This window comes from Puntigrus tetrazona, unplaced genomic scaffold, assembly GCF_018831695.1.
Source record: "Puntigrus tetrazona isolate hp1 unplaced genomic scaffold, ASM1883169v1 S000000283, whole genome shotgun sequence".
NCBI lineage: Eukaryota > Metazoa > Chordata > Actinopteri > Cypriniformes > Cyprinidae > Puntigrus > Puntigrus tetrazona.
The window spans coordinates 912,501-925,000 of record NW_025047944.1 but is presented as its reverse complement, the minus strand read 5'-3'; the positions used below and the strand labels follow the sequence as shown (position 1 = coordinate 925,000).

Sequence of the window (12,500 nt, the reverse complement as noted above, 5' to 3'; positions counted from 1 at the left end):
TACATTTATTAATATAGACATTACAAAATATAAAACATGAAAAACATAAAAATGTATAATAATATTATTATTATCATCATTATTAATGATAATTGTCATTTTTCTTACTCTTTGAAAGTAACAAGTGAGCCCAAACGTAGGTTTGTATTTCTTAATTACTTTTTCTGCCCATAAATAATGAAAAACAAATGTTTTATTGGATATTTTAAATGATGGCTAGACGTATTTTGCCACCTTTGAATTTAGGACTTCTGAATACGGATTAAAATGTCGCTGTGTTATTGTAATAAACATATTAAATTAAAAATACTAAATAAGTAAAAATGCAGAAACAAATAAAAAATGATTTGATATTTTATCTAATAAAAACAAAAACTATTAAAAACACTAAAATGTGTTTGATTAAGGTTGGGGGAAAAAATGCTTTGATTGCTTGTCACTTCCTGTAATCTAACATGGATAGCAGAAAAACATGGATAACTGAAAAAAAAAAAAAAATATATATATATATATATATATATATATATATATATATATATATATATATATATATATATATATATATGTTCATACAGTTCTTTCTCAGAGCAAACCAAAAAAAGAGATGGGCATCAAATAACCTCCAAAGACAGAAGCAATTTAAACTGAAAATTGTCTCTCCAATAAAGAACTTTTCTTTTGTCTAAAACCACTCCAGACAGTCTTTATGAGGAGAGAATCAGCACCGGAAAACCCAGAGCTGCAATTTTGTCATTTTCCACCCATAGAGCATCAATTCATCCTTTACGACGGACGGAGCGAGCGAGAGAGGTTCATCACCTTCAGAATAGCAGGAGGCGGGAGGGAGATCTTGATTTTCTCGTCTTTTCCCACCAGGATGGAAGCCACGATCTGACAGGTTTTGGTCCGGTCGAAGAACGTGTCTTTGAGCGTGAGCAGATACGCGCCTGTCACAGAAAACACAGCTGAGCATCAGCAGCCCAACGGTGCCGTCTACAGGCGACGCGGAGAGCGTCAGACGCTGAAATACGATTGGCTCGGCAGGAAACCCAGCGCTCACCTGTCAGGAAGTCCTGAATGGCCGCGATCAGCGGCTCGCCGTTTCGTGGAGTGACCAGGTTAGCCTTCGTCTGTGAGAGGAGCACAGGAAGAGGGGTTTATTTCATCGTCAGACGCTTTTCGGAAGCTCTGATCGATACGGTTTCTCTCTCTCTCACCCCCATGAGCACGAGCGCTTCGGCTTTGGCCTCCTCCGTCTGCGGCAGGTGAAGGTTCATCTCGTCTCCGTCAAAGTCAGCGTTGTACGGCGTGCAAACGCATTCGTTAAAACGAAACGTGCGATGAGGTTTCACACGCGCCTGGAACAGAATTCAGGAGAATTCTATAAAAAGGGCCGTTCTGAGAAGACTCAAAGGCTGTTTATTGACACCAGTTCAGTGTGATTTAATAACTTTTGATTCATTTTGATTTCAATATGTCTGGATTTAGGTACAGTACATGATACATTTTTATAAAGGAAGACTATTTCTCAACTACAATTGTAAAGCACAGAGAATTTTTGATGTAAATCATCAAAAAAAAAAAAAAATTATAAAGGCAGTTGTTGTATCAGATTTTTAACAGAACTGTTTACTTTAGAATTAAGATACTATTAAAGTTTCCACTATATATATATTTGTATTTTAATGTGTATTTTCCAATTTAATTTTTATTTTCATTTCATCGAAAGTCATTTTATTTTTGTCATTTTTATTAGTTTCTTTTCTAAGCCTGTATAATTTTTATTATTTATATCTCAGTTTTACTTTTACTCCTTTTAAATGCAAGTTTAACAATGCTTCCTCAAATGTTATAATAAAATTTTTCTAATATCTTATTTTACTTCGATTAACAATTATTATAATTAAAGTAACAAAACCGGTTTCTTTAATGGTTTCACATTTAGTCTGCTTATTACGATAACCCTAGTTTCTACTACAATCTGTTGAAATGTAAACATTTAAGCGATGGCTGTAAAAATTATTTGCTAAATAATGAAGACATGGCCAACAGGCTTAGTGAAATAATATGTAATAAAGTGAATGCATTTATCAAAATGTTGGATGGACTTTCAATTCATTCAAAGATCAATTTTGGTCCATAGATAAAGACAGATTTAAACTTACTTTATTTCATCTGGACAAATTCCATATTTTCATCCACATAGAAAGAAAGACTCCAATTTTGCCGAGCAAAGGAGAAATTACTCACGATATGAGCCATGATACTGAGTTTGTGCAGAGACGGCTGTCGGTTGAAGAGGACGATGTCCCCATCAATCATGTGTCTCTCGACCACGTCGCCGTACTTCAGCTCCTGAGCCATCTTCTCTCGATTACCGTATTTCAAAAACCTGAAAAACGCGACCAAGAACAAAAAAAAAAATTAGTAGCATTCAGCTAAACATCTGCTTTCGTGTTCCACATAATAATAATAAATAATAATAATGATGATGAAGTAAAACTGGTTTCCGAGGGAGAATAAATGATGACAGAATTTTCATTTGTGGTTAAAAAGGGAGTGTATTTGACCTCTTCATCTGCATGTGTCTCTGCTGAATGAAATTAGCTCCTGGATGAACATCAGGACCGTTACGCACCAGCTTCCTCATCAGCTCAATGTTGGCTTTATTCACCTGAGAGAAAACACCAGCTTCATTACAGCAGAAAGAAACAACTGTTAAATTTACATTTGATTACATTTTAAAAGTAGTATTTAAAGGGTTGGTGTTTTAAGCCATTCAAAGAAATTAAAACAAATCTTCTGAGAATAAAAATTGTATTATCAGCCTATTATTAGAATAAGGAATTGATAGTTTAAATTAAATAAACTAAAGTGACGTTTTATAAATTAAACACAGTATCTGTAACTAATTACAATTTAATTAGGCCATTAACGACTCAAAATAAAAAAAATATTTTTTAAAAATAAAAATCACTAAAATTAATAAATAATTTGGTAAAATAATATAATAAATAAAAATAAATAATCAAGTTTAATAAATTCATCTGTACATGAGCTGTTTTCATTTAAAACATTATATAATTTAATTTTTTTTATAAAAATGCATATTGGAAATTTAAATCTATGAATGTAGTTTTGGTTGAACTTTTAATAAATGGTGTCAAACTATATGATTCGTGAGCTCAATTATCTAGTCATGCTGTTTTCTTATTTACATTTAATTTAATGAAAAGGAAAAAAATAAAATAAATAGTACAGATTTGATTATTATTTTATAATTCATTATTTTGTTTGACTAGCATGAATAAGACGTTGTGGAGATCCACAGCATGTTTGAGCAGTAACGCTGCTCTCTGACCTTCTCTGGGTAGGTGAGGATTTTGGCGACGTGGACCGGTACGGCAACCTCGTCGATCCTCAGGTTCGGATCGGGAGAGATGACCGTTCTGCCTGAGAAATCCACTCTCTTTCCAGACAGGTTCCCACGAAAGCGCCCTGAAAACAGCATAACAACTGATGTGACGTATCGGTCCTGGAGGCATCTCACGTCAAACAGCCCAATATAACGCTGCCATTTCCGCAGAGACTCATGGGAATGGCTGGCGGTTCGGCTCTCAGCAGGTCGTACCCTGTTTTCCCTTGAGCCTCTGCACAAAGCCGCGGGTCCATTTCTTGGGTGCCATATTGAGCGGGATTCCCGACAGCTCGCTGTTGATGTAGAGAGCGCACTGGAGCTGCAGGAAGTCCCAGTCCTCCATGATCATCTGCGTTTTGGCTCCTGACATGCGGTGCTGTGGGTGAACACAAAGATGGTTACACCTCAACTTACTCGCATGCATACAGCAAGAAACAAATGAACCGTTAAAACTACTGAATCATTAAACATGCAAACTTCTAAGGCCTCTAAATGATCAACAAGAACAAAACTTTGCACTACATCGCTTGCTTCTGCCGTCTGATTGATAGTTTAGTTTTCCATCCAGTTAAAGCTCTTTTTGTAGAAACTGTACAAAGCTTCAGCCTTTACTGATTTTTTTCAGCAAACATCAGAATGACCGCAGTAATATTTCCTAGGCTGAAGCAGCTCGGCTTTACTTGATTCTTCACCAGAGGAACATTTATTTCTTTTGCACCGGATTGGATTGCATTGCATTACAGCTTTGATCATTTCAATCTCCTCTTACTAAGACATATTATTGGAGATATAGAGTAACAAGCATCAGAATTACACTACTTTTGTCCAAATAAATATCAGCATCAACTTTTTGCTCATTTTGAGTCAATATATAAATAAGAATTTAGCCGTTTTCTGACTATTATGTAATCTGTCAGGCTTTACAGGGTTAATAACCTCCTGATTGGCCAAGCGGTCAAATATTTGCATACAATGACAAGGCAAATTCCTTAGTTTCTTGTTTTCAAAGTGCAACTTGATAAAACGTGTTGTTATCTGCTCAGTATTTCACAACAAAAATGACACCAGGATTTAATAGCATTAGGTGTAAAATGTAATTATGTTTTTAACTGTGTTGAATATTCACTTACCACTTAACTTATCTGAATCATTTAATTACTTTAATCCAAAGAAACTTACAGATCTTTAACCCTTAAAGACCTAGACCATTTTTAGGCACTTTTCTTTGTTTTCAGATATATTCTAGCAGTCGGTATCAAGCGCCACTAATCATTATAAACGTTCAGTCTAGCTAATTTAAAGTCCCAATTTTCCATTAAAAAAAAAAAAAAAATTCCAGAATTGTAAGAATAGTTTTTACTATGTGCACAAACAAAAAGTAGATTTTTTTTCTTCAGAAAGTTGTATCTGGGTGTTTTATACTTCTAAATAATATTTTATACGTTACATTCTCCAAGCAAGTTATAGCCATTTATTATAATATTATCTATATTGTTACTTTACTAACGATAAACGTGTCCCAACCCATTTAGGGAGAAAAGAAAGTGGAAACAGTGTTATAGAATTACAAAATATAATTAAAAATAATATATAACAATATATGACCTTTATGAACTGTAAGTATTATTTCTATACTCTATCAGCCAAAAGTGATGGTTGCACTAGACAGAATCGATTTAACAAGGACATAAGACATAAATTCCAGTGCTTTTCCTCTATGTACCGCTCTTTCATCCTTGTTTTCTGCCGAAGTGCTCTGTTTTGTGTCTTTCAGGGCTTTTTCAGAGAGCTCACTCATGCTAATTTTGTGTTTGTTTTCACGCACGCAACCTCACAACCTCAACAGCAAGTCTGATCAATAATTGCGTCACTTTACAGTCGTGAACAACTTCATTCTGAGTTGCAAGCTGGATTGTTGAACTTCCTCTGCTGTTTGGCATCGCAAAGCTGATCATGTGACCTGCGCACCGTACCTTCTTGATGACGTCATTGAGGAAGATGATTTCCGTTAACTTCATGGTCAGATCATCCTCGTTAGTGCCCGATTTGAGGTCGCTGACGACGGAGGGCCGGATGCAGAGGGGCGGCACTAACAGGCGCGTCAGGATGAGGTCAGCGGGTTTCCCAGACTCTGGATTCATCAGCAGAAGAGGAACGTCCTCGTTCGGAATCCTCCGGAAGAGATTCAACGAGACCAGAGGATTGAGGTTTTCCTGGACGGAAAATTCACAAACCTTAAGTTACATCAGATACGGGCGAGTGAAATTGCAGTGCTCTGATTGGTGGATAGTCACCTGCGCTCTGGTCAGCAGCGACTCCACTTCTTTATTGTGCTCGATGGCGATATCAAACGACTGGAGGAAATCGGACACCATGGGATCGATGACCTTCTTCGTGGTCTTGTACTTCTCATGAATGATCTTCAGCAAGCCACATTTCTTCACAGGGCCTAAAGAGACACAAGTCATTTATTACTAACTTATCGCCACACGTGGTATTCATCCGACCGCTGTTTTACCATTGAACGAGTTGCAATGCACACACGTGGTCTTCTTCCTGCATTTGTCAGAGATCTTCTTCTTTAGGCCACGCTTCTGCAGATACGGCAGTCCAGGCCTACGCAGGTAATCCAGAAACTGAAGCTTTTCCTCTTTGGTCAGAAGGATGTGAGAACATGTCTTACAGATCATCTGAATGAACAAAAATATACAAATATAATTAAGTCAGTAACATAAAACGACCCAACAACTATACTTAAAGAATTTAAGACAAAATATATCATGACGGAAACATATAATAGTGTAAGAAAAAATATATTTGCATTTTTATAAACTTGTATTTATTTCCTATAATTTCTATGATATAAAATAGTTCAGTTTAAATCATAATATATGTAATAATTTGATTTTAAAAATTATGGTCCGATTTTATAGACAACATATATCCCTAAATTACATATAATCTATATTGTTAGTCAAGTAAATAGACTTGTTTTTCACTGGAAATTGCTTAGAACAATATTTTAATAAATGCTATAACTTGCTTGGGTAATGTTATATGTATAAAAAAGTATTAAAAAGTATAAAACACCAAAATACAACTTACTAAAGAAAAAAAAAACTACATTTCAGGAGTTGTGTACACAGTGAAAATAAACTCTTACAATTCTGGAAACGTGTTAATTTTTCGACATAAAAGAAAATTAGGACTTATATTTTATTACATCACATGTACATAATATATAATTAAATATAACTATATACTATATATATCTATATATATATATATATATATATATATATATATATATATATATATATATATATATATATATACACACACACACACACATACATACATTTCCGGTTATTTAAAAAAATCTTCACACATTACATTTGTATTACTGTATGTTGATAAAATAGGTAACATAATATAAATGCTAATATTACAAATATAAACATATAAATTAGAAGTACCATAGCATACTATAAAACAACGATATGGGCCATATTTCGATATAAATGCTACACTGAACCCTAAAGCGAATCTGATTCAAAGCACCGTTCGTGACACATTCTGCACTTGCCTGCAGGATCCCGATAATGGCTTTAAAGTATCCGACGTGAAAGCAGGGCAGCTCCAGGTCCAGATACCCGTAGTGCCCGAGACAGTCGGCCAGGTTCTTCCCACAGGTTTCACATGGTCTGTCCTTCTCACTAGTACCCTAAACACCACAAAGATGATCAAGCCTTTTTTATTCACTTAACGAGTCTTTTTTCGGTTTTATTATGCCTGTAGGATTTATATTTGCTTGGCTACCATGCGGTGGTCCAGGACTCCATACTGCAGCGGCGTGTGGCTGGTGTCTTGGCTGTAAAGGTTCTTGCTGACCACCTGAATATGAGCCTGCTGTCTCATCTGCTTTGCTGACTTCATGCCAAAACAGATGTGGCTTCTAATAAAGCAAGATAAACAGACATCAATACAGAGATCAACACAGCCATATATACACACACGCTCAGTCAGTCAGCTAGCCTATTTGTGTGTCAAGTTCTGATGAAACATGTTTATCCTGCGTGGAAGCCTCCAACTTACATCTTTTTGGCCACATCCGTCTCTCTAAACTGCTCCTTCACCATGACTGCGGCGCGTTCACGCAGTCAGCGCGGGAACACGGCGATATAAGTGTTAATACAGTTATGTACTGGCTAACTGCAGAGTTTTGAGAAGACTTGATCCGTCTACCACATGCAGCACCGCTTTGACGTCAGTGAGCGTCTCTCGTGAACAGCACGCGCGTCACGACGCCTCGCCCGCGCTCAGCGCCACCTGCCGACGGGGAGGAGCTCCGTTAAACCGGGAATTAAACCAAAAAACAAGCATTAACGTTAACGTTTCGTGGAAATGAATGTGAATTATGTACATTTTGAAGTGTAGTTGCATGTATTTTTTATGGTATTACAGTCGTTATCCGCAGTAAAATGGCGTTATTTTTAGAAGGAACCAGCAGATGTCGCCGTTTTCTTATTAATACAGTGATTGGAACGGGTAGAAATGCTTAAAAAATAAAATAATATGTGTGTGTATGTATGTATGTATGTATGTATGTATATATATATATATATATATATATATATATATATATATATATATATATATATACATAATAATATACATACATCAATAATAATAAATAAATCCTTCTAGTGTATATAAATAATATATATATATATATATAATATATATATATATATATATATATTTCACCGTACATACATCAATATTAATAAATAAATCCTTTTAGTGTCAAATATTAGAATACAGTGCCAGTACACACACAAACACACACACACACACACACATATATGTATGTATGTATGTATTTATATATATATATATATATATATATATATATATATATATATATATATATATATATATATATCTCTCAAGCCACACCATACTGATTATGACTGAAATACCTTCAATAATTACTTTCAATGAGACTTATGATCACAGGAATGCCAAGCATGTGTTAATTAGCAATATTACTAATTTATTCAAGGGTCTGATCTGCGTGCACGACCTCTGTTTGTAATGAGCTCCTGAAGGCCGCAGAGGATGCTAAAAGAGCTTTCATCTCAAACCTTCAAGACGTCAAACGTCCAGAACAATGTCTCGAAGACGTTTAATACGTTGTTACTTGCTGAAAATGCCCACATGCGCTCCAGGCTACGTTCATATTTCACTTATATTTCGTTAATAACGTGCGCGTTTCCGGGAGGGGCGCGTTCGGTTTAGTTATATTTACGCAATATTTATTTAATCTCACTTAGTGTCTGGCTCATTTTATGACTGAAGCAAAAGTATAAAAAGTCCAAGGGATCATGGGAAATGTAGGAGAAATGAAAACATACCTGAGTAACGTATGAAATAAATCACAAATTTAAATGTTTTGCAGTGTAGTTTTTCTGTGGCTCCGGATTAGCGGCGGTTGGAGGTGGGGAATTTGAAATTTCAGTTTGCCGCCAAAGTAACGGTTAACGCTCAACCGCTGCACGAGCCGACGTTACTGAAAGCTTTCCTCAGAAGCTCGAGAAGGGTACCAAATACACCGGAAATACTACTTTATCGCCCAAAACGGGTGTATATTCCCTCCTTCCGCTTACAGTAACCCGAACGAGCGGCGTCTGCTTGGTCTTTACCTTCACAGGTCGCTTTCCAGACCCTTCGCGCTCACTGTTCCTCTGTGGTAACGAGCTGCACGCCATCTTTCAAGAGTACGGCACAAAACAAAGGTACATCATAATCACTGTGTAAAAGTCTGCTTGTTTACATTCTGCCTCACACATCTGCTCTAGCTCCAGTAAGTATTTAGTAAACATTTCTCGTGATAGTGATTTAATTTCCGGTCCGCCGGTAGGTGGCGATGTTTGATTAGCGTTTGTTTACAGCAGCAGCTAGCATAAGGTACTGACCCTAACTAAAACTAACTGATTATAACAGTCGAGATAGTCAGCGTTTATGCTGCTGTATATTTTTAAATAACGTAAAAATTCTTACTGTTAATTACAGTAAAAATATACAATATTTTAAAGTAATTTCTATGAATCCCCTCACGGAGCATTTGCAGTTCGTTCAACCCCTTGCAAACGTTTTCAAAACCTTTCCTCTTTTTTTATTCAAAACTTCACACAAAAATTTGCACGCACAAAACTCCAAAATGCAAACATCAAAACACCTCAAAAGCAAGCAATAAGTGTAAGCCAACGATATGTTATATACATAGTTATAGAAAACCTAAATCTCTTCTTTCGTGAGCTGCTCTGTACGTTTCTGTACAAGATTAAAAGTACTGGAATCCTGGGTAATCTTATTTTACATTTCACAGGGTTCATAGTATACTATAGAGTTAACAGTTAATCCTGGTCATTCCTAATCTGACGTCTCACACTGTACAATATTAATCTTTTGGTTGCTGTTATTATTTGCTGATTTGCATCGTCAATAGTGATGACTAGAGAAACACAAAAACACATTTGCAAAGCGAATGTTTGCTTTTTTGAATCTCCGAAATCCTAATTTTGGACATCGAGCTGCTGTGAGATCTCGATATCTCTGAGATTAAACCATGCAGCGGGTTAAAAGTTACGATTCCAAATGGGAAAAAAACTCTAATTTTAACATTATTTCTTCTTCAGACATTGTTCTTTAAATAAAAAAAAAAAAAAGAATCAATTGCATTTTTTTTTTACAATTTATGAGCTATAACCTAACCATGTAAGGTCTTAAAAATAAGGGTACTAAAAGGAAAGTTAGCTAAGACCCAACATCTAAAAGGGCATTAAGATATATTTAATACTTCTTGGTTTACAAGCATGCAAACTTTGGAGAAAAACACGAATGGTCTTCATTGGCACATAATGCAACAAAGATTGCTAAAGTCAACATATTTTACTAAAAATCCTGTTAATTTCTATGTGCAAATAACATTTTGATGCTGCCATCTTTCTCAAGTCATTTTTATCCTCCTGTAATCATATACATATTTATCTTTCTTCAGAAAACATTTTGAGCTGGGGAAAATTTCAGAAATTTGCGTTACACACAAAATGATAGTGTTTTTCAAAAAGTGTTTAATGAAATTGAAAACTGAGTCAAAGGCTTGGCATCAGCGTATGGTTTTGCAGATCTGAAGTGTGTGTCCGGTGGGCCTGAAGTGTAGACGCTGGGTAAAGATTTTGTGTGTAGGCAGTGTATTCTTACGCCCTAAACCCACCGCAGAGCTTCAGTAATAATCTCTGTTTTGCAGCTGGACAGTGGATTTCCATGCAGTGTGATTTCACGTTTCATATTCAGTCTGACTGCAACAATTCACATGCACAGGCTTTTAAAAACCTTTTAAAATGTCCAGGAAAAGCTCCGTCTCTGTATTACAGCAGTGTTAATAGCTGAATGATGTAGACTAGCTAGCTAATGGGATCCAGCGGAGAGACCAAGAGATGTTTCCAGGGTGGAATAATTCAATCTCGGTCTCTATGTCAGCGAACGTGCAATGATTTATTCATCTGTAGTTTGTTTATGGCATCTGTTGAGATAAAGGAAGCTTTAGTTAAGTTAACGGCCGACTTACAGGATGCCGAGTCTCATTAATGTGCTTTTATCCGCTATAATCGTGTAATGATTTACTGTAAATGCCGTTTAAACTGCACACGAGACTGGTTATTGTAGTTTTTACTGCAGCGAATGTTGCTCTGGTTGTGCTGAAGTTCGAAAGCCTCGCATGTCTTTTGGGCTGGATCTTTGCTCGGATGTAGTTTTGTGATGAATAAATAAAGTGTGTGTGTCGTAAGCGTGTGCATAATGGCATCGTATGTGGGGGATGTGTGGACAGGATAACATGCGAGTCAGTAATGGACACTCTGGGTTGAAGGAGAGGTCAGGAATATGAAAGGCAGTGTGTGTCAGAGGACAGGAGGGTTATAAAAAGGCTTTTATCATGAGAGCACTGACCGTTACTGTGACTCTGATTGTGTGCATGTCATGTAAAGGAACTAATGAGGTTTCCAAACAGCAGCGCACACATCCTGCTCAAGGCTTTACTGTAACGCTTCAATCCTAATCAATATTTTGTCGTCTTCCCCTGCGAATACTTCAGCAGCACCATATTAGAAATGATATGTTATTATGCAGATTGCATTGTTCACATGACGGCGACACGTTAAAGGCAAAGCTGCTTTGACATAATACGCATAGTAAAAGCTTATTTTTAATATAAAGTGAACAAAACAGATTTTTTTAATGATACAATATATATTAAAAAATATTTAGTATTGAAATATATAATATAAAGTAGCTGAAATTGAGGATAGCAAATAAGAATGAATTATTTAGCTTTTTCAAATGAATTTTTATGCTTTTAAGTGACCAAAAAAACCTAAATGTTATATATATATATATTATATGTATGTATTATTATTTATTTTTTGCATGCATTCAGCTGTATCATGAGACATGACCCAGACACCTGTAGCCTGTGTATGTGTTTTAGGTAGGTGCTTTGGTAATGTTGATACTGAAGGACACCAATCCTCTCCGGCAGATTAAGGTCAGTGTGTGAAGAGTCAGTAACATATGTTAGCATTTAAGCTTTAGTTGAGTGTCCTGAAGCTTTACTGTGCTGATGTGAGATTCAGCTGGGATGCGTCACTAAACAGCTAAATTCAATTATTTCACTTTAATTTATTTCAATATACGATTATAGTTAATCACATTAAAGTAGCAGTAGTGTACACACCTAAAGATACACAAATTATAATGTACAGTGAGTGAAGTTCTGTATAAATAGAATAAAAATGTACTAGATTAAATACAGCACCTTTACTTTACTATTCTTTAAAAGGTTTTAAATTAGAGTAGGATGTTTTTTTATTATTGTTTATAAACTATGATGTAAATGTTGCATGCACGCAGTATGCAAAAAAAAAAATCAATAGAAAATTTACAAAGTATATAAAAACTTGATGTACTAACTTAACTAAAATGTATATAAATTTGAATAAAAACTATGTAGAAATGTAAA

The 12,500-nt window shown here is 35.6% G+C and overlaps 1 protein-coding gene across 2 annotated transcripts in view; it reads right to left on the bottom strand.

Annotated features, from left to right (window-relative positions):
* polr3a (polymerase (RNA) III (DNA directed) polypeptide A) overlaps positions 1-7,703 on the bottom strand; it is a 26,278-nt gene extending 18,575 nt beyond the window's left edge. For both annotated transcript variants that reach the window (XM_043231223.1, XM_043231224.1), the window contains exons 1-13: positions 7,514-7,703; positions 7,238-7,373; positions 7,005-7,142; positions 5,937-6,108; positions 5,713-5,867; positions 5,392-5,631; positions 3,632-3,794; positions 3,362-3,498; positions 2,571-2,674; positions 2,251-2,392; positions 1,218-1,358; positions 1,061-1,130; positions 820-947 (exon numbers count right to left, since the gene is read on the bottom strand). In XM_043231223.1, coding sequence (XP_043087158.1) covers positions 820-947; positions 1,061-1,130; positions 1,218-1,358; positions 2,251-2,392; positions 2,571-2,674; positions 3,362-3,498; positions 3,632-3,794; positions 5,392-5,631; positions 5,713-5,867; positions 5,937-6,108; positions 7,005-7,142; positions 7,238-7,373; positions 7,514-7,557 — 1,770 coding nt within the window. In that variant the 5' untranslated portion in view covers positions 7,558-7,703. The remainder of the gene's footprint in view (positions 1-819; positions 948-1,060; positions 1,131-1,217; positions 1,359-2,250; positions 2,393-2,570; positions 2,675-3,361; positions 3,499-3,631; positions 3,795-5,391; positions 5,632-5,712; positions 5,868-5,936; positions 6,109-7,004; positions 7,143-7,237; positions 7,374-7,513) is intronic.
* Between the last annotated feature and the right edge of the window lie 4,797 nt (positions 7,704-12,500).